A 22366-nucleotide genomic window follows, 5' to 3' on the forward strand; every position below is an offset into this window, starting at 1 on the left:
CATCTAGAATTTGCCATCCTGGAGGATGCAGGGCTCGACCCCAGGCAGGCCCCTATGTGGTCTGTACTTGAACCACATCCTCACTGCTCAAAGTGGTCCTCAGACTAGCAGCGTCACCTGGGGCTTGTTAGAGATCGGACCTCAGGGCCCAGTTGGAGAAATGTCCCCGGTAAGTGCTGGTTTGTTGGAGGTGAGGCCCATTTTTGTTTCTGGGAGCCATGTGGGCTGAGCCTGGAGGTCCCAGGGGGTCACATTAGGCTAGAAGGGATTTGAGGTTCCTGTAGACATTGGTGCTGGATCACTACCATGTGGGCATCCTGTGCACTGTGGGATGTCAGCCAGCATCCTAGTCCCTACCCAGTAGATGCAGGTGTGACAACCAAACTGTCTATAGATACGGCAAAATGTCCCCTTTTCCTCACGGAGAGTCCCTGCTCAAGGCTGGTCCCACGGCTGGCTACACAGCAGAGCCTCCTGGAGGCTCTGAAAAGACAAGCACCCCCAGATTCCTGGGCTCAGTGTCAGAATTCCTGGGGTGGGGGTGGCCCTGACAGTATAGTTCTATTTACTTTTTAAAATATGTTTTTATTGAGTTTTAGAGAGAGAGGAAGGGAGAGGGATAGAGAGAGAAACATCATCGATCGTCTGCCTCCTGCATACCCTTCTCTGGGGATCAAGCCCACAACCCAGGCATGTGCCCTTACCTGGGGAATAGAACTGCCACCTCTTTTTTTTTTTTTTTTTTTAATATATTTTTATTGATTTCAGAGAGGGAGAGAGAAAGAGAAACATCAATGATGAGAAAGAATCACTGATCCTCTGCCTCCTGCAGGCCCCCCACTGGGGATTGAGCCTGCAACCTGGGCATTTGCCCTTGACCGAAATCGAACCTGGGGCCTTTCAGTCTGCAGGCCGACACTCTATCCACTGAGCCAAACCGGGTGGAGCAAGAACTGCCACCTCTTGGTTCATAGGTTGATGCTCAACCATTGAGCCATGCTGGCTAGGCCTGACAGTATAGTTTTAAACACTTCCAGAATATTGTTGATTGACTTGTGAACAAATTAAAAAGCATTCAATTGCCCTAGCCGTTTTGGCTCAGTGGTTAGAGTGCCGGTTTGCGGGCTGAAGGGTCCCAGGTTTGATTCCAGCCAAGGGCACGTGACATGCCTGGGTTATGGGCTCGGTCCCCAGTGCTGGGGGGTGGGGGGCGCAGGGGACGCATGCAGGAGATAGCTGATCAATGATTCTCATCATTGATGTTTCTATTTCTCCCTCTCCCTTTCTCTCTAAAATCAATAAAATTCCTTAAGAGCTATTAATGAGAAATAAAGTTAAAAAAAATAAAAACCCATTGCACACTTTAAAAGATGGGCACTGTAGCATGTTAATTATGTCAAAGCTGTTTTTAAAGGTAAAATAGCTCCCAAGTGCTTCCCACCCAGCACATACCTTTCCCAGCCCCCGAACTTACAAAGCATAAGGGTCACTTGGGTGCTTGAGGCAACCGTTCTGGAGGAGGGCCCAGTGATACGGTTTTTAATAAATGCACCAGGCAAGGTGGGACCCAGAGCAGGAGGAAGCAGAGGGCAGGGCTGGAGCTGGGGACTCGGGTACTTTCCAGCAATGCAGAGAGCGGCCCTGCCAGGTGTGCCTGGAGCCCCCTGGCTGAGCATCTCCAGGCAAGGGAATGGCTACAGAAGTGAGTTGGCCAAACTCAAGGGGAGCCAGAGGTGGGCCTATGCAGGTGCCACAAGCCCTCAAACTGACACAGAGAACCAGGAATCTTCCTTAGCTTCCCCAAGCCTGGGAGCTCAGGAATAATACTGAAAGCATCAATAACCATCTATTACATATTCAAGTGTAAATGGGCTAAAAAGTAAAGGTGCTGGTATACAAATGGAACAGGTATTTACAGCCAGGTTCGGCTGAATCTCGGGTGACTCTCGGGCACCTGGGAAAATCGGCCTTGTCACTTCAAAGTCTACCCTCTTCTGGGCTTGGTCACCTACATGACCACCAGACTTGAGCTTCAAATGACTGTTTCCAAAATTCCACTTTAAACACACCATTTGCATCCATGAAGTTGCTTACAGGAATGTGATTTGAGCTCTACGTATCTCATTTCTGAAGGGGGAATGTGGCAGTGTGTGGGAATGACGACCTGGCCTCCCGAGAACAAGAGGCGGCTGCACCCTCTGGTCTGCCATTAAAAGAGGGGGGTATGGTTGTCTTAGGGCAGTGGTCGGCAAACTCATTAGTCAACAGAGCCAAATATCAACAGTACTTCAAAATAGACTCGCCCAGGCCGAAAACTGACTTCTGTGCATGGGCCACGAAGTTTCAATCGCACTGTACGCGTGCCCGCACGTGGTATTTTGTGGAAGAGCCACACTCAAGGGGCCAAAGAGCTGCATGTGGCTCGCAAGCCACAGTTTGCCGACCACGGTCTTAGGGGGTTGCAAACTCACAGTCCCATAGTGTGCTGTTTGGCTTGCATAGTGTGTTTTTTTTGTCTGCTAACATTTTCAAATGAGGATAGTTTACATGAAATGCCTCCCTTCTGGCTTATCTTGGAAATTTGTAACATTGACATTCCCTCATGGCCACAGCTGGCTGAAGCGGACCATCACAGTGAGGACACAGCCAGCCTGCCCTTGACCAGCCAGCCATTCCACTGGCCACCAGGATATGTGTGTGTGTCGAATTCTCGTCCTGTCTTGGAATCAGGTGGGATCTCGCTTTCCCGGGAGGAGCTTTGGACATAAATGCCCTGCTCTGTGGGGTGGGGGTGGGCGGCACCTGGCAGGTGAGTGGTGACTCTAAAATGCTTTCTGTGGGCAGGCAGGGCTTCACACAGCTTTAAAGAGAGGAGGGCTTGTTCCCCTGCAATATTCTCTGGGTGACAGGGACGCTCCCAGGGCTGCTGAGGGTGCCCAGGGTCTTCCTAGGGTTTGCTGAGAACACATTGTGCCTCCGAAGAAAACCACTGTCCCTAAGGCTGGCCCCCAAACCCAGTGGGCGGGGCTGCTGGGGCCGGGATCTCTGAGGGGCTTTTCATAGCAGGACTCATTTGAGGACAGACTGGCTTTGACTCCAGTTGCTTCCCAGTGTCAGTGTTGGGGAGGCTGCCTGGGTTGGGCCAAAAGGAGATATTTTGAGGCAAAGCTGTCTCCAATTTCTACATTTGGAAAGGTCTCTGGTTGCTTAGGCACAGCTATGATTGGGCAGTATATGTATTTCCAATGAGCCTTAAAAGAATACCACTCTTTTAGGGGTGGGGTGCTAGGTCCTCCTCCAGGGTGGCTGAGGCCTCCTCAGTGGCACAGTAGGAGGTGCTGGGAGCCTGTCGGCAGAGTTCTGCTCTGCTTTCTGGGGCCATTTCTTATCTGGGGAATAACAGCTGCAAATACTGGTGGGGACATTTTCTGCGGATCCTGGTGACGCCATGAGCAGGAGGAGGGAGGAGAGAAGCCCTTCTCTGGCAATTGTGTGGGGGTTTGGAGGGTCTCTGCCTAAATCCATACAAAGTCAGGGGTCAAGCCAGCCAAAGTGATGGTGACGGGGACCAGTGTGGACTGATTTCAGAGTGCCTGCACAGAAGGCACTGCCTCACTGCTGCCTCTGGCAGCCTGCGTTTGGGGACTGGTAGTGCTTTTTCCAATGCAGATCCACTTGTTTGGGACACACGTTTGCTGTTGTCGTCGTTTATACCTTAGGGTTAATGAGTTCCTGGTCATTGAAAAGGAGAAAATGTTTAGTGACCCTTTAACTTGCATCAGTGGGTTGTGGGACTGGGTTTGGGGGTGCAGGGTGGTCACACAGCATCTCCATTCTGGCAGCACCTTAAGGCATGACCCTGTGCTTGGCAAGAGGCATTTCCTTCCCTTCCTGCAGGCTCATTCATGCAGCCCTACATACTGGCCACCCTACATGACTTCCACCTCATATGACCAATTTATCTGTCTTAAAGCTGAACGTTCCAGAGCCCCCCACCCCCCCACCCCAGCACACACGCGCGCGTGCGCGCGCACACACACACACACACACACACACACACACACACACATACACATACTCTCAGGCAGTTGGGTCACCCTACTCCCTGTCCAGCCTGGTCCTGCCACTGTGTCCCAGGCTGGGGCTGTGGTCCCCTTTACAGAGGAGGAATCTGGACCTAGGACCCTCCGAAATCCCTATTCTGCTGACTCCACCCCTTGTTCTGTCCATTCCCCAAGCGCCTTCCCCTGCTGGGGTGGGGTGGGCCACCCTCCTGAGGCAGCTGCCCTGGCAGTGGGCACAGCACCTCCCCTCCAGTTTTCAAGGCCTTCAGGTCCCACCCCGTGGGGCTGGGATCAGGGAGGGGGAGTTCTGCAAGGATTCTGCCTGCATCTCCACCTGGGACCAGGCCTAAAGCCAGCTTCCCCCACCCCATGGGGGAGAGGACTGTCGTCTTTCAGGATTGCCCCTGGCTGGCTGCAGTTGGGACTGCGGTTTCCCACCCTCCAGAGCATTGAGGGCTGTCAGAAAGCAAACGATTACACACTGATTCCCGGGTCTCACTCCACTCCCTGGGCTACAGGAACCAAGTAGAGCACTGACTCTGAGAAATGGCTGAGGAGGCAGCTTTGAGGGGCTGAATGGGGATGGATATGAGGGGCAGAAGGTGGCGAGCCCAGGTGCCTGTGGGTGCCCTCATGTCAGGGTTTCAAGGGACAAGGCTGGCATGGAGCTTTCCCAGGAACTCCAGCTGCCTGTTTGCCAGAGCACAGGCCATATCTCCTTTTCTTGCCTCAGAGAAGTCCAGGCCCTCTTACCTGTGTACAGCATCCAAGAAGTATGGCCCCGTGGGTGGGGGCTGGAGAGCTGAGCCCTCACTGTTACCCTGGGCAAGTCACACCAATGTCCCTGCCCACAGACCCCTGATTTGCCCATCATACAGGCCTGGGGCAGCTCAGGGCACTTTGCCACAGTGGGAAGTATGACGGAGGAGGGATGGTTGGTTGCAATTCTCTGCTGAGGGTCAGCCACGGTGGTTCCAGTGGCTCTGGGAGGCTGACCCTGGCATGGTGGCCAAGGAAGGACCAGCAGGTTCACACACTCATGTGGGGCAGGCAAAGCCACCCTCCACAAAGGACACTGGGTCAGTTACCCTCATCCACAATCAGAAAAGTGAAAGGTGAAAGATTTTATTCTGGGGAGGAGTTGCCAAAAATACTCATCTGTGATATGGGGGGTGGGGTGGGGTGGAGATGGAGGCTGGGGCTTCAGCACCAGTGTCTGTCCAGGCGGCATAGACCTGGGTCAGGAAGAGCTTGGCCCCATGTGGACACAGTCCTTGGAGAGAGAAAAGAGAAGTCAGGGCTGGGAGTGGTCACCAGTAGGGAACTGGGGGGAAGCCTGGGGGACATTAGGAAGGGGCAGGCACACAGTGTCCCTGGACTCCAATGGCCACCTGGTCTAGGGAACTCCATGCCAGTTCCCTGGCAGAGCCTTGAGTCCCCCAGCCTCCCCCACTCAGGGCAGACACCACCCCCCCCCCCCAAGAGCTCACCCCACCTCACTCCCAGGGGCCTCTAGTGGATGGTGGTGGGGGAGGGTCATGGTCTGATACTACACAGAGGGAAAACTTTTTCAGTGTATGAAATGTGATAGAGTATCAAGTACACAAAGGGCAGAGCACAACTGGACAAGTGAGGGAGTGAAAACCCAGAGGGAGAAGAGAGGGAGGGATGAGCCACCCACGACAAGAAATCAAGCCAGGCGTGGACTATGCAGGCCCGCAGGCAGGTGTAAGCTCAGCTCTGCAAGCCAAGGAGGGCCCCTAAACTGCCAGCTCGGAATGTTCTGACCGCCCAGTTTGCTCTGTTCCACCAAGTGCATGGGCAGTTAGCATGGGAACCAGACTCGCCTCCCAGGCGTGCAGGACCCCAGCCCTGGATGGGACAGAGCAATCCTGGACTATTCCAGGGGCATCGCTCCAAGTCCCTCAGGGATTCGCCAGAAGTAAATACAAATAACCAATTTCTTTAAACATTCACTTCATAACAGTAATTACTGGTGGAGATAATCAATACAAATTTTTAAAAAATGCATGTGGTAACATTTGGTTCCCATGAGAAAATTGGTCCTGGTAGAAATAATGGCACCCAAAGGAAATGGACAGTGGCAGACACTGGAACTGAAACTGATGAAATCATTTCAGCAAAGTAAAAAGGAAAGTGTTTTTTAAACCACTTGAACTATGCTATATTGAAAATTGGTCAAGGAGCCCTGACCAGTGTTTCTCAGTGGTTAGAGTGTTGGCCTGAGCACAAAGGAGTTATGGGTTCAATTTCTGGTCAAGGGCAAGGGTTGCAGGTATAGTCCCGGTCCTGGTGGAGTCGCATGTGAGAGGCAACTAATCAATGTGCCTCTCTCACATCGATGTTTCTCCCTCTCTCCCACAACCCCTCTCTCTCTAAAATTCTATGGGAAAATAGCTTTAGGTGAGGATTAGCAGGAAAAACATTGGCTAAGGGATTAGATTGGTTTAGTGGAAAATTCAATCTAGAAAGCTGTGCTCTTCACGTAACATAGGCTAAGAAGGATTGTGTTGTATTTATATGCAAAGTGATTAAAAGCCACTAGGTCACAATGAGTCCCTTATGGAGGTCCCCTCCCCTATGTCCAGGGCCCCTGCACATTCCCCAGGCCTGGTCTTGGCTGGCACGGGGAGGGGAAGGGATGGTGGGGGCACCGGGTGCAGGGCTCACGGGTGGTCGGGCTACTAGGTCGTCTGCGTGCTGACTCGGGAATAGAGGCGCTGAGGCCTTGGATGCCTGATGGACCCTGAGGCCTGCTGGGGCTCCTGCAGGTGTGGCATCAGCGGAGGCAGCAATGGCAAGGGTGGTAGAGATGGAGTGTGAGCTGGTGTCGTTGAACGGGGGCCTGAAGTCTCTGAGCGGATGTTGGCACTGGAGCGCAGGGCTGGGAGGGGCAAGAGAGACCCGTGATTTGTCCTAAGAACATTCTGGGGAGAGACTAGCCTGACTAAGGAGCGGAGAAACCCTAAACTGGAAGTGCTTCATCGCGGCTCATCCAGTCTCAAGCACCCTAAACCTCCGGGGTGAGGGGTGACCCAAGATAAAAGCACACCAGGAGTGGAGCAGGGCACCCGGAGGAGTCCTGGCTCTGGCATTCCTCAGCCCAGGGTCGCTGTGCCTCAGCTCCCCCTCTTTCAAACGGACTGGTGCCCCATAACTCTGGGCACCAACTGGGATAAGGACAGATCAGAAGGGAGAGAGTGCTTTGTCCACTGTAAAGTGCCCACAAATGCCTGGTACAGGGCGATATGCATCAGGGGAGCTCAGTTCCCTAGCCTGGTCAAGGAGCCCTGACTGGTGGATATTGGGGGAGGGCGGTGGTCATGCCCTGATACAGCTCACAGGGCTCCAGCAGAGAAACACCGGAGAATGAGTGGGCTCCCTTCTCCCACCTTTGCAGCCAACTGGCCACTTGGGAGAAGATAGCCGGCCTAGGTGCCCAGGCCAGGAGGCCAGACTGAAGGGTGAAGCAGGAGCCCAGAATGGGAGCTGGGAGCTGGGTGCTGGGTGGGGGCCACTCCAGAGCATGTGAGAGACGTACAAGGTGGGGCAGGACAGCCCCGGTCTGGGACTGAGGGACCCAGCCAGAATCCCAGTGGGCCAGCAGCTTGGGGAACAGGTACTCACGGGGGCAGATGACACCAAAGCGCTCATATAGGTTTCGAGTCGGGGGACGTGGAACCTTTACAGCTTAGTGGAAAAGAGGGGAAGAGACAGGAATGGGTGGCAGCCCTTCCAGAGATCTGCCCGCCCCCCACCTCCCTGGAGCCCCCATCCTGTCCTCTAGCTCCTGCAAAGGCCTTTTCAGTCTGGTGGGACTGCCATTTCCCAGCCCCCCCCAATACACCTGACCCCCCCCAACCCCCCATTTGTGTATGGAAGGACCATCCCTCCCCACCTTGAGCTTCTTAAATCTAAGGTATCAGAAAAAGGCTTTTTGAAAGTAACTTAAGGCCCGGGAGGAGACATTAAGATACAGTGAAATGTTAGCAGGACTACTTACAGGTTAGATGTCTGGCAGTTCTTTAGATCTTCCCACTCCACTGAGGGCCAGACCATCATAGTGCCCCCACCCCCATCTTCCTGCCTTTCATCTCATGTGTGCATTTTTTTAAGTAAAATTCACATAACATAAAATTAACCATTTAAGGGAAACAATTTGGTGGCATTAAGTTCATTCACAAGGTTGTGCAATCATCATCTCCATCTGGTTCCAGAACATTTCATTACCCCAACAGGAAACCCCATGCTCATGAGGCAATCATTCCCTCTTCTCCAGCCCCTAGCAACTGCTAATCTGCCTTCTGTTGCTGTGATTTGTCTGTGCTGGACGTTTCATAGAAGGGGGATTATACAATAGGTGGTCTTTTGGGTTTGGCTCCATCCACTTTTGAACCCAAGAACCACTATGACTGGCCATTCAGAATCCAGACCAAAGGCCGCTGCAGAAGAGGACGGGAATGTGCAGTAGAAGAGGCCATGAGAGCGAAGATGGAGGGGTGAAGAGGAGAGGGGAGGTCCAGTAGGCAGCCAAGCAGGGCACAGGCAAGAGTTACGGGGCACCAAGCTCCTTCCTGTGCGGGACACCAATTGTTCCTTCTGCCTGAACAGATATGTCCTGACAATTCCTGCCTCAAATGTCCCTTCCCAGAGAGTCCTTTAGACACCCACTCAACAGGGACCTCTCCCTGGTCATTCTTCCCCCCGTTCCTGTGTTCATCTTATTTACTCATTGACTTATGACTTATTCATTTACATTTCACCATCCCTCATGGAGTAAAAATTCTAAGGGAGCAGTAACTTTATTTTGGTTACACTGAGTTTCCCCAGCGGCTTCTGAAACACACCTGACACTGAAGGCTTAACAATGACCTGGGCCATGTGGCAGCAGGAGGTGCCACACAGATCTCCTTGAAGAAAGAACTTGGTCAGCTGCAGGAAGCACAGGGGTGAAAAGCCTCCACCTGTTAGCAGCTCAGGGTCTTAGTACCCGGGGTCTGTTAGCATCTTGGGAACTGTCAGCAGCTCACAGTTTGTTAGTTCCTGGGGTCTGTTAGCAGCTGGGAGTCTGTTAGCACTTCCAACCAATGACGGGAGCACAGGGCCTGGCCATCTGCTGGGCTGTCTGCTCAGAAGCTCCCCACTGGGCTGGCCTGGACCTCATCAAGTCTGTGCACTGTCTGAGGGTCTCTTCCTGCTCCCTTCCTTTCCTTCTACCTCTGTTAATGCCCTTTCCTCCCAAACCTCTTGTATTCCTTGAGCCTACAACCTCAAGGACCCAATTGGCACCACCTTGATTGCCCATGAGCCCCTGGCATCCATAGCTTGGGTCATGTCCCTCGAACCTGAGTTAAGAACGACCACCCGTGTGCTTGATGGATTCTGCCCAAGAGCCAATGCCTGGCTGAGGTGTGCTCCCTGGCTCCCACTCTGATTCCCAGTTGGCACCTCTATCCCTCCCCAAGTCAGAGATGGGACCTGCCAACTAGCCGACCAGCAAGACTGTCAAATTGCTTCCTTTCAAGGTAAGGGATGTGGACCCAGGGTACAGGGTCCAAATGGAGACACAGCGAGGCCAGGGGGCCCAGCTGATGACCCAGCACTGTCCTTGACGTCCCCCACAACCTTGGACTCTGCATGTCCAGATCCGAACTCTCCACCTGACCCCAACATCCGCTCCTGCTGGGCTCTTCTCTGAGCTTTCCCACCTCTGCACAAGCCAGAAAACTTCCCAACGGGAGGGAACACTGAGCCCTGGCAAATAGGAAAGGTTCTCCAGGGGTTCCAGGCTGAGTACACAGTGTGGGCAGAGGCCAAAGGCAAGAATAGCTTGGCTTATTGAGAGAGAGCGAGAGAACAGTTCCACGAGGTTGGACAGATAAGGCAAGGGGGCCAAGGGACCCTGAAGATCAGCCAAGGAGTCTGGACTCTGAGGACAATGCCATCCTAGATGCCCATGTCCTAATCCCCCGAATCTATGAATACACCACCTTATGTAGCAAAGGGGACTTTACAGATGTGACTCAATTAAGAAATTTTGAGACAGGGAGATGGTCCTAGATTACAGAGTCCTTATGAGGGAGGCTGGAGGGTCAGAGTCAGAGAAGGAGATATGAGAATGGAAACTAAACTCAGAGTGATGTCCTCTGAAGACGGAAGAAGGGGCCACAAACCAAGGAATGAGGAGGCCTCTAGAAGGTAGAACCAGCAAGGAAACAGATTTTTCCCCAGAGCCTCAGAAGGAACCAGCCCTGCTGACAACTCGATTTTAGCCCAGAAAACTCGTTCCAGATTTCTGAACTCAAGAACTAAAACAAAATGTTGTTTTAAGCCACTCAGTTTATGATAATTCGTTAAAGTAGTCCCTCTGAACTGGGGAGGGGCCTGGCCAGGGGTGTGTTTTAGGCAGTTCACCCAGAGATGGTGAGGAAGGTGAAGGCTGGAGACAAGTCTCCTACTTCCTCAGTTCTACCTTCTGCCTCTGTGCCCCTGCCATCGCTTCTTACCTGAGCCCTGCCCATGCTTAGCCTTCCATGGAGATTCTCTGAAAGTCCAGCCTACTGACTACCAGCCTCAGCATGCCCACCGCCCTCCTGCTGGGAGCAGCACTCCCTGGAGATCGAGTGTTCCTCTGCCCTGAGATCCTGACCACAGTACAGGCATCTGCAGGCCACAGGCTGGCTGGATACCCCTCATGGGGCTGACAAAGGCTGAGTGCACAGCAGGATACAGTGGAAATTGTTGGGATGAACAGATGAATGCATCTGTGACCAGGCTGGACCAGGGAGGGACTCACACCAACTAGTTGAGGTTTAATAATTGTTTTGGATTAAATGTTCTTTTGAGTAAATAAATGAGTGCTAAGAGCACACTGGTCAAAAGATCTGGCCACAGGTACGCTTCTAATTGATTTTGTTGTTGTTAATCCTTACCCAAGGATATATATATTTTTAAATATATTATTGTTTTCAGAGGAAGGGAGAGGGGAAGAGAGAGAGAAACATCAATGATGATAGAGAATCATTGATTGGCTGCCTCCTGCATGCCCCCTACTGGGGATCAAGCCCACAACCCGGGCATGTGCCCTTGACCGCAATCGAACCTGGGACTTTTCAGTCCAAAGGCCGATGCTCTATCTATCCATTGAGCCAAACCAGCTAGGGCCCAAGGATATTTTTTCCATTGAATTTTAGAGAGAGTAGAAGGATGGTAAAGAGAGGAAGAGAGAGAAACATCTGAATGAGCCCTGACTGGGGCCAGGGATCGAACCTGCAACCCAGGTATGTGCCTTGACTGGGAATTGAACCTGTGACCCTTAGGTGCACAGGCCGATGCTCTAACTACCTGGGCACACCTCCAGGGTGATCCTAATTGTTTTTTAATGCTAGACTTTGTTGCCTTTAAGCCGGATAAAGCAGTTGAGTTATCATGATTCCATCTGCTTTGCTGCTTATGGGTCTTGAGAATGAATGAGCCATACCCTTTCATCTGGAGGGAGAGGAGTGTTGTCTGGTGAGTGAGTGGGGTTGAGGGCCAGGTGTGTAAGGCTATCCTGGTCCCTCCACCAAGGCTGCCTTTACCTGCAATGCCTGCCCAGTTGTATATTAGCCACCATTGTTATTATCCTGCCTGTTGATCCCTAAAGCCCAGCCTGAGTCCCCTCCCAACAGCATCCTCTGCCAGGCACCTGGAAAGGAGCTGTTAACCTTGCAGGCCACATCCTTGCTCCATGAGGGACATCATAGGGTTTAAGATGGTAGCCTGCCCTCGTGAACCAGAGGGAGGGCCTTTAATAGGTTGAGTGGTGGCCCTCAAAAGACCTGTGAATGTAACCTTATTTGGAGAAAAAGTCTTTGCGGATGTAATTAAGTGAAGGATCCTGAGATGAGAGCATCCTGGGTTAAGCTGGGCTTTAAATCCAATGACACATGTCCTTAAAAGAAACAGAAGAGGAGAATAACAGGGAGAAGGCCATGCAAAGATGGAGGCAGGGACTGGGGAGATGCGGTCACAAGCCCAGTAAGAGAAGGCACTCCTTTGGCATTGCTGGCATAGTGCTGGAGCTAAATGGTGGAGTCCCTGGGAGAAGCCAGTTGGAGCCAGGGCCTCAATACTGCAGCAACCAGAGCATTGATTCCACAAGTGTGACAGACTCTCCCCCAGCCCAATCCTAGCCCATCCTTGACATTAGAACACTGGCCTCCAGAGTCTGTCCACATCCTCTTCATCACACCCCAATCTCTGCACCTCAGGTGGACTCACCTTTCTGAGTGCCTGACTATGCCTGGCTTCCCCAGGGCCTTTGCACCTGCTATTTCTTCCACCTGGACTGCTCTCCTCCCACTTGACCCCTTCATCCAGTAAAACCCTAGTCCCTCTTCACAGGCCTCAAGGCAGCATCTAGTCCCTCTCCCTGGACCAGTGTGCCTTGTTACAATTCTCCCATCACCAGCCCAGCATCCCATCTTTGGGTGGGCCATCAGCATCCTTCCCCAAACCTGCACACTTTGTCACAGCTGTCCTAGGACCAGGGCCATCCCTTCAGGCCAGCTGTTCTTCCTCACCTTCGGTTATCTGCTTATGGTCTGCTTCTCCTACTCATGTGGAGACTCCAGGGCACAACCATCTATTTTGTTCCCCTGTGTCTCCCTGGCACCTGGCTGAGTGCCTGGCATACAGTAGGACCCCATTTTTGCAAGTGGCTGTGTGAGGACGCCCCAGTCAGGAATTGCGCCAACCCTGGACCCTGCCTGCATTTGCTCATGCTGACCAGCAAAGCCAGGACACCAGGCAGGGGTGCCCAGGAAGGCCTGACGCCCCTCACCAGCCAGCTCCTTCTCCACGCTGGTCAGTGGCTGTGTGCCTTCCTGGTTCTCCATTCGGCCCTTGTACAGGATCCCATCCACTCCCAGGATGTCCACCTCGGCCTGTTGGAGGGCCCGGGCCCCAGGTAAGGGAGTGTCTTTGAGCCTCTAGTATACACAGAGGCCCAGCAGACAGAGCACGGCTCCCCAGGGGTCACCCACCACCCGGGCTGCGACCTGACTCACGGTATCATAGTCCAAAATATCAGGGTCCCCATAGGGATAGAGTGTTGTCAAGTTATATGACTTGAGCTTGAGGTTTGCATCATTCCCAGGGCCGTCGTGCCAGTCCTGGTCTCCAAGGTTCTGGAGCTGCTGCTGCTCCCTGGGGCAGAGCAGGAGGGTCAGCAGCCACCTAGAGACCCCTCCGCCCCCGAGGAGCCTAACGACAGGCCCTGAAGGCCTGGCCAGTAGCAAGAGAAGACTGGAATTTCTTCCAGCTGATTCTGGGTGGTGCAGCCAGGCAGGCCTGGGGCCTGGTGGGTAAATAAAGACAGGCACAGAGGGGACAGAGAAAAAAAATCGAGCCCTACATTCCTCCAGATCTCAGCCACTCCTAGAGGCCTGATCTGGCCTGCCAAGTGCATGCTCTTAGCCTCCTGCTTTCCAGAAGGAATCAGGCAAGGGAAATGAGAGCAGGGGCACAGGCTCCCAGGTGTGGCTCTGGTTATTGTTTAGCTGTTATTCCTCACCTGGGGGCAGGGGCGGGGGAGCACCAGGAAGCTGGATGTCCGGAGGGTGAGGGATGGGGCTGGGACGCAGGGAGCCAGCCGGGTCTGGTGGAAACCCTCAGGTTTAGGTGCCAGCTCTGCCACTCACTACCTGTGACCTTGGGCAGGTCGCTTAAGTTCTCCGAGCCTCAATTTCTTCAACTATGAAATGGGATGATAACAGAATACACCTCAAAGGGCAGGTATAAGGGTTTAATGGGCTTAGGCATGTCTCTGCGCAGTGTCTGCGCAGCCATAACCAGCCTCATTGTCATTCGGAAGTAGGCATATTCATCCTAGTTCATAGAGGATTATGAGATTCAAATGAGAAACCCTTTCCCAGCTCATAATAGATGCCCAATAAATATGTCCATTCCTTTCCTCTGTGATCATCTCATGTGCCTGTCTGTTGCCCTAGCCACTGTCCTGAGTGTTTCCCTTGCAGATGGCCGGCAATGCCTTGGGATAGTCTTTGGATCTTGGGACTACAGTTTAGGTTTCTACAGGGATCCTGGGTCCTGAGTGACCTCCGTGGGGCAGACCCCCAGTCTGCTCACCTCATCTGTTGCCGCTGCAGGTACTCGTAGCTGTTGGCACTAGATGGCCGAAGCCTGGACAGCAGGTGGGCTTTGCGGATGGTGATGAGATGTCTGTTGGAGAACAAGAGCTCGGTGGAAGGCATATGTGGCCAGCAGAGGGCACTGGGTTCCCACCTCCTCCCGGAAGCCACCCTCAAACTTGGCCTGAAATGAGGCTGCCCTACAAGGGCTCTGGGGAACCCTGAAAATCTTTCTAAGCCATAAAAAGACAATTGTTCCAATTATAAAAGTAAAAACCAAACAGTCTGGAGGCGGCCAGAGCCTGGGGGGCGGGGGGAGGAGAATGGGAGTGACAAGTGAATGGGTAAGGGGTTTCCTTCTGGGGTGATGGAAATATTCTGGAACTAAAGGTGGTGGCTACACAACAGTGTCAATATTCAAACTGCCACTGAACTGTTCGCTCTAAAAGGGTTAATTTATGCTATGTGTATTCAACCTCAATAAAAGTAAAAATAAAGTAAAACAGCCCTGGCCAGTGTTCCCAGTGGTTAGAGTGTTGGCCGGAGCATCACAGCTTCTCGGTGTGGTTCCGGGTCAAGGGCACGTACCTGGGTTGCATGTTCAATGCCTGACCCTGGTCGGGGTGTATGTGGGAGGCAACCAATAGCTGTATCTCTCTCACATCAATGTTGTTCTTTTTCTCCCCCCTCCTCTCATCCCCCTCCTTCCCTTCCACTTGCTCTAAAAATTAATGGAAAAAATATCCTCCCATGAGGATTAACAAACAAAAAAAAATAATTTAAAAAATAGTCCTAGCCAGTTTGGTTCAGTCGATAGAGTGTTGGCCCACAGATTGAAGAATCCTAGGTTCAATTCCAGTCAAGGGCATGTACCTGGGTTGCAGGCTTGATCCATGGCCCATGTTGGGGCATGTGTGGGAGGCAACCAATCGATGTGTCTCTCTCCCATGGATGTTTCTCTCTCTCCATCTCCTCCTCCTCCCTTCCACTCTCTCTAAAAATCAATGAAAAAAAATATCCTCGGGTGAGGATTAACAAAAAATAAATAAAAAGAATACTGTAATTAGATAGTGTTGTTTGAAAGAAAAATTCTGGATAAAGCTCCACAGCCCCGTCCATGAACTTGGACTGGGTGTTGATGAGCTTCAAGGGTCACCAGGACCTGACTAACACGGGGAGATCTTGTAGTGCCGATGGGCACTACAAGATCCTGGCTCTTAAACCATGTTAGAGTATTGTTTGGTGGCTCCTCAAAAAGTTAACCATAGAGTTACCATATAGCCCAGCACTTCCACTCCCAGGTTTACATCCAAAAGAATTGGAAACAGGTGTTCAAACAAATATGTTTTCATAAAGGCTAAAAGGTGGAAACAACCCATATGTCCATCAATGTATAAATGGGTCAACAATATGTGTTCTATCCATACAATGGGTTATTATTCAGTCACAAAAAGGAATAAAGTGCTGACACATGCTACAATATGGATGAACCTCAAAAACAATGCTCAGTGGAAGAAGCCAAACACAAGAGGCAACATGTTGTATGATTCCATTTCTATGAAGTGTCCAGAACAGGCAAACCCACAGATAGAAGTAAATTCAAGATTGTCAGGGGCTATGGGGACTGCTTAATAGGTCTGGGGTTTCCTTTTGGGATTATAAAAATATTTTGGGATTAAAAGTGGTGGTTTTACCATAGCTAAGATCTGGAAACAGCCTAAGTGCCCATCAGTAGATGAATGGATTAGAAAACTGTGGTACATCTACACGATGGAATACTATCCTGCTCTAAAAAGGAAGGAACTCTTACCATTTGCAACAGTATGGATGGAACTCGAGAGCATTATGCTAAGTGAAATAAGCCAGTCAATGAAGGAAAAATACCACATGATCTCACTCATTCATGGACAATAGAGACCATTATAAACTTTTGAACAATAATAGATACAGAGGCAGAGCTGCCTCAAACAGATTGTCAAACTGCAGCAGGAAGGCCGGGGAGGGTTGCGGGGCAGGAGGTAGGGGGGTAAGAGATCAACTAAAGGACTTGTATGCATGCATAGAAGCATAACCAGTGGACATAAGACATTGGGGGATAGGGGAGGCTAGGGGACTGTCTAGGGCGGGGGGATAAAATGGACACATATGTAATACCCTTTGTAATACTTTAAGCAATAAAAAAACAAACAAACAAACAAAAAAAAAACCTGGAAAAAAAAAAGTGGTGGTTTTATATTATGGTAAATGAACTAAATGCCACTGAATCGCTCACTTTAAAATGGTTAACTTTATGTTATGTGAATTTCACCTCAATAAATAACTAGACCATAAAAATACATGCAAAAAAGTCCCACAAAGTTTTGCTTTTCCCTACAGTTTTCTTCCATTATTTTTCTTTTGGAGTTGACCCAGTCCCTGAATCAGTGAGCACCAGACAGGGCTGATGAAGAAAGGAAGGGATGATGGTGGCCTGCGCAGGGACAGGGAGCAAATGAAATGATGTCTACAAAACATGTATGTGGATGTGCATATAAAGGATGTTTCTAGAACACCGCAGGCACATAGAGTGTGTATGTGTGTCTTTCTGTTTGTCCAGAAGAGAGAGGGCGGGCACAGATGCCCCTTGGTGACTATACTCACGGGCCAGTCATCATCTCCACCGGCCGGTCACAGGAAATGCATTTCACCCGCTCAAACAGTTTCCTGGAAGACATCATTCATCAGCTGTGGCACCCCAGCCAAGCCTGCGCGCTGCCCCTTTCCCAGGCAGTGTCTGGGGAGGCTGCAGGTCTGTCTATGCCTCATGGCCAGGACTAACCCTCATATCCTACACCCACTGGCCTGGCCCTGCTCAGTTGGCTTTGCTGGCCCCTGCTGACCCCCATTTGTGGCCTCCTGGGGCAGAAGGGGGGATAAAAGTGTGTGTCGCGCATCTTCCTGCCCTAAACATAATGGAGGTCTTTAAAACCAGAGACCTTCTGGAAAGCTGACCATCACAGTAGACATTTGGGGCATGAGGGGTGATCTGAGGGCAGGAAGCCTCATTGTCTGGGTGTGCTGTCTCGATGGGGGTAGGGGACCTGGCTCTGTTCCCAGATCCACCCAGGCTCCACTTGCATGTCTCCTTCCCTCTCTGAACTCCTCATTTGTGGCAAAAGGGCGCCAGCTAAGGCCAGAGCTGCCACCTCTGAGCGCCTGGGTGCTCTCAGGCCTCATCCCAACCCTTTCCACACCCAGCTGGGAAGTACCGCCCCCTCTCCCCAAGTCCACAGGTCTGAAATTCTTGCGTCTAGAATCCCCTGGGATCCCCCTCTCGTTCCCTCCTCAGACACAGGGTCCCCCAGCCTTCACAAGCTCCACCCCTCCCCAGGAGGGGCTCACTTCCTAAAGCCGGCGGCACTGTCAGGGTCGAATCGGAGGCCTTCAATTAGCAGCTTCTTGACTATATGCCAGACCTCATTTATGTCTTTCTTTAGACTGTCCAAATCCGTGTTGTTCAGCTGGAACAACCAAAGGGGGGGTGGGGGGTGGGGGAGTGTTTAGTCAATTAATTCACATGCTGCTTCACTCCAGAAAAGGATTTGCAGTAACCTGCAAAGTGACATCGAGCCTAACAAGATTAAACAGAAAAAAGTGAGGTGGTTAAGGAGAGGGACCTGACAAAGCTTGGGTTAAGGTTCATACCCCTAATGCACGCTAATGCTAGAGGGGAGCTGCCAAGTGAACTTCCCAGCAGCCACGGCAAAGAAACACCATCAGTTCCTGCCTCCAAATGATAAAACCAACCCTATGCTCAATTACAGGCCTGCAGGCCCGAGAAACATTCCTCCCAATGGTCCCCAGACAACTAATATTCACACATTCAACACATTTACTGAGTGCAAAGTACTAGTATACATTCAATGGCTTTGGATATATTCACAGAGTTGTGCAATCATCACCACAACAATTTTAGAACATTTTCATCACTCCCAAAGAAACCTCATACCCATTAGCAGTCACCCCTCACTTCCCCCCAGATCTCTAGGGGTAGGTAACCACTAACCTACTTTCTGTCTCTATAGATTCGTCTATTTTGAACATTTCACATAAATGGAATCACACAACCTGTGGCCTTTTTGTCTGGCTTCTTTCCCTGAGCATATTCTTTTCAAGGCTTATTCAGGTTGTAGCATTCCTTTTTATGGCTGAATAACATTTAATTTTATGGCTAAACTATATATTGTTTATCCATTCACCCACTGATGGACTTTTGTGTTGTTTTCACTTTTTAGCAACTATAATGCTGCTATAAACGTTCTTGTACAAGTTTGTACATAGACATAAGTTTTCATTTCTTTTGGGTAGATACGTAGGAGTGGAAATGCTGACTGGTATGGTAATTCTATGTCTAACTTTTTAAAAGACTGCCAGACTGTTTTCCACATGGGACTTCTGAATTTTTACAGTGTTCCTTCCAGTACCCAGATTCTGGTCTCTAAACACCAATGCCCACTAAAAGGAACCAGGACTCCATAGGAGATATAGCTGACTCAGGTCACAGGAAGGGAATGTTGATAATAAGCCTGTGACCTCTTGTCATTTAAGAAAACAAGACAGTTATCTGATTACAGAAGGTTAAGTCAAAGGACTCAGAAGCTAGCCCACAGGCCAAAGATGAGGCCATGTGAGTGACAAAATAAATAGTAACTTAATTGACTGAGTGAATTAAATAATAAAAATTCATGATTCACAGTTACACTCACAAAGAAGAAATAAAAAAAGAAAAATAGAAACTCTCAATTGCCACCATGTTTTGGATGTGGGCATGTCCATCAATATACTGTCCTGAAAACTGATCACTAAAGGAAACAATTCATCATTTTTCTGTCTTTCCTGAAAGAACCATATTTCAGGGTAATCAGCTCAAGTTGATGAAGGAAAGCTATTCACAGATTTCTAGCTGATAAATGTAGAAGCTACATCTGTCTTGCTCCCTTGGGTCACTCATTCTAGGGGAAGTCAACTGCAATGGTGTGAGGCCACTTGAGCAGCCCTAAGAAGGAGTTCATGTCGTGAGGAAGTGTGGAGTCTTGCCCACAGCCATGTGAGGGGGCCATCTTGGAAGCGGCTCCTCTGGCCCCAGTCAAACCTTCAGATGACAGCATCTTCATGGGAGAACCTGAGCCATCCAGCTAAGCAGCTCCCAAATTCTTGACCTTCAGAAACTAAATGTTTGTTGGTTTAAACTGCTAAAGTACAGGGTAATTTGTTACATCACAAGTGATAACTGATACAGGGAAACTCGCCTTGCTGCCCATGTCCTTGCTGAGCTGCTCCACAGTCTTCTTCCAGTCATCCTCTTGGGACATGACCCTCAACAGTATGCCCTGAATCATCTCGTTCAGCTCCGTTTCCACCCTCTCCAGATCAACCCGGCTTGCCTTGGCAGCCAGGATGCTCTTGTCAGCTTTCTAGAGAGAAAAGGGACTCAAAGAGGCAGAGCTGCTGGGGTGGGAGCAAGGAGAAGCTGGGGGAGATCAGATCATTTTGGTCATTTTTTTTCAAGTTTGGGACCCTGGATATGTAGCCTTGGCTTAAATTCAATCCTGGGGTCTATGCTGGCTCGAAGACAATCATCAGATCTAAGCTAAGGTTTTCCTATGACAGAGTTGGTGGGTGATTTTTAAGTTCATATAACAAATTGTCACTAACCTGAAGCACTGAAAATAGGAGCTGATGGGACAACTTTTGAGAAGTGTCCCCAGCCTTTCCATGTGAATAAAGGTGGAGGGAGACTGAAGTCACCCCGCCAGGTTTTGTCTTGGCTCGATGATTCCATTTCCCTGGGTGGGAGAGCTGGGGCTCAGGATGAGGGAGCAGGAGGGGAGAGAAATCTGCTCACTCACCTCTTTTAACTCCTGCTCCATCGCACTTTTGTCCGCCTTGATCATGTCTAGGTTTTTTATTTGAGACTCTAGAATCTAAGAAAAGAAGCAAAGGGCATGTCAGCCATCCCTGGAATCCCTGAGGATACTATCCACCTCTCACCTCTACCCTTGCTGTGGTGCTAAGAAGGGACCATGAGACCAGGTGGACAGCAGGTAGGGTGGGCACATGGGAAGGCTTGGGCTCCTGGGTGCCTGGTGCCAAGATTAGAAGGGAAGAAATGTGAGACTTGGGAAAAGTTGTCCTCTTGGAGGCAGACATGGCAATTTTGTTGCACAGGGAGGCAGACCTAAGGCAGGAAAACATAAACCAATGCTTTGGCTCCTTATATGTTTAGGACAAGTTCCTCTCTTCGGATCTGTAATGAGGTCCCAGTAAGAACTGCAGTCTATTCATCAGCCAAGCACTTACATATCACATACTGTACCCCATTGTCAAAGGAAAACTCTTCTTTCCCTTTCCCATGACTCTACTCTCTCCATTACTTCTGCCTCCTCTCCACTTACTGAACTCTCCTATGAGGCAGCAGCACCGACCTGGTTGGGAAGAGCCTCACGCCCACTGGGCTATGTCCCCAGAGGCTGAGGTCACTTTTCCTCCAAAGCAGAAAATAGGCTTCTACTTCTTCCTTCCTATCTTGTCTTCCTCTCATCCTTAGCAACAGAACCTCCAACTTTTAGCTGGCATCTAACCTCCCAGAATCATGACTACATTTCATAGCCCCCCTTACAGCTTGGTGTGACCACTGGGGGTAAAATAGAAGTGGATAGATGTCTTATTCACTGCTGGCTTGAATGCAGAATTAATGTCTAGAGCACCAGCAGCCACCTTGGAGCTTGAGGTGACCTTGTGAACGGAAGTCACACACCATGGAATTCTAGACCAGCTCTAGACCAATCATTTCTGACTTTCTTGTTTTTCTGTTACCTTGTTTCAGTCAGTTATCTGGGAGTTCATGTTATTCGCAGTAGAACTGAATTCTAATTAATGCAAAGCTCCATCACATCCACTTGCAAAGGGAAGTAATGTTTTCCAGAGAGTCAAAAAAAAAAAAAAGAGTTCTGTTCTCACTTATTTTCCTGCTGTATCTTGATTGGGTGGTAGTGATATGGGTGTGTAATAGGCAAAAATTAATTCACCTCTTATACTTAAAACTTGGGCATTTTACTGTGCATAAATTATACTTTATTAAAATCATCAATATCACTGTTTACTACCAAATACAGAAGAGCCTAGATGGTGTCTGTCTTGTTGACTGCTGCATCACCAGGCCTTGGAAGGGTGCCTGGTGCAGAGTGAAGGCTCAGTAAGATTGGCTGAATGACTCAATGAATAAGTAACATCACCTGTCATGTGCATAACACTTTCTCGCAGACATCCAGGTAAAGCAGTAACACCTATCCCAGATGTGTCTGCATGCCCTAATTTCTCTACTGGAAGGGCTCAACAGGGGCGGCTGACCTCTTGCGCATGTTCATTTAAGACATATTTAATGAAATATGTGTTGTATACTAAGCCCTGCTCTTCCAGGTCCTTCAAGGGTTAACTTTTATAAGCAATTAATTTTTTCTTGTTGGCACACAGGACAAGAAGGTAGTCAAGACAAAGACTGCCTTGCTCCATCTGGTGCTGTTTGGTTGGGCCTCATCCTCTGGAGTTTCTCTCAATGAGCAATGACTACTTGGAGACAGATACTATGACCCTTCCTCCCCTCGTGCAGGGCAGGGCATAGCGCTGGGTACACATCAGACATGTTGAATGAACTGGCTCATCTCCATTGAGGAAGGGCATCAATATATCCTTAGGACATGGCAATCTGGCCTCTTTGAAGCAGTGACAAAAAGAGGGCCCAGCATTGTCAGGAGCTGATGTTACTGATCTGGGTATTCACAAGGTCTGATCCTATTACCCTAGTCTCCTCTGTCCACACACAGTCCAGAACAGAACCTATCCCTCCCACCTGCACTTAAGCGGGGAACTGGCTCCCCGTGTATGATTTATTTTTCTGAGTTGCCCTGTGTGGGTCCTCTCCCTTTTGCCCCCTGCATCCTAACGCATCCCACCAATAGCCCCCTGACTGGTAATCAGAAGCTTGCATGGAAACCACCCCAGTTGGTTGTGTTTGGAATTTTTTCTTTCTACTTTGGGAATGACTTCTCCAAATGTCTGGGACCAGTCACACACTGGACTGGTCCTGAGGTCCAGCTCAGCAGTCAGAAC

The 22366-nt window shown here is 50.2% G+C and overlaps 1 protein-coding gene and 1 long non-coding RNA gene across 2 annotated transcripts in view; one reads left to right on the plus strand and one right to left on the minus strand.

The window, feature by feature from the left end:
- Positions 1–1229: 1229 nt before the first annotated feature.
- On the plus strand, positions 1230–21202 carry LOC118655955. Its single transcript, XR_004967456.1, has 2 exons — positions 1230–2730; positions 16595–21202. It is a non-coding gene; the product is annotated as an uncharacterized LOC118655955 (long non-coding RNA).
- Positions 5174–22366, minus strand: part of CUNH16orf96 (chromosome unknown C16orf96 homolog) — a 38780-nt gene continuing 21587 nt past the window's right edge. The window contains exons 8-17 of the mRNA XM_036308572.1: positions 20107–20181; positions 19507–19671; positions 17600–17718; positions 16859–16921; positions 14217–14309; positions 13136–13274; positions 12910–13012; positions 7713–7775; positions 6756–6969; positions 5174–5337 (exon numbers count right to left, since the gene is read on the minus strand). Of these exons, the coding sequence (XP_036164465.1) occupies positions 6770–6969; positions 7713–7775; positions 12910–13012; positions 13136–13274; positions 14217–14309; positions 16859–16921; positions 17600–17718; positions 19507–19671; positions 20107–20181 (1020 nt within the window). The 3' untranslated portion in view covers positions 5174–5337; positions 6756–6769. The remainder of the gene's footprint in view (positions 5338–6755; positions 6970–7712; positions 7776–12909; positions 13013–13135; positions 13275–14216; positions 14310–16858; positions 16922–17599; positions 17719–19506; positions 19672–20106; positions 20182–22366) is intronic.

This window comes from Myotis myotis, unplaced genomic scaffold (genome assembly GCF_014108235.1).
Source record: "Myotis myotis isolate mMyoMyo1 unplaced genomic scaffold, mMyoMyo1.p scaffold_m19_p_5, whole genome shotgun sequence".
NCBI lineage: Eukaryota > Metazoa > Chordata > Mammalia > Chiroptera > Vespertilionidae > Myotis > Myotis myotis.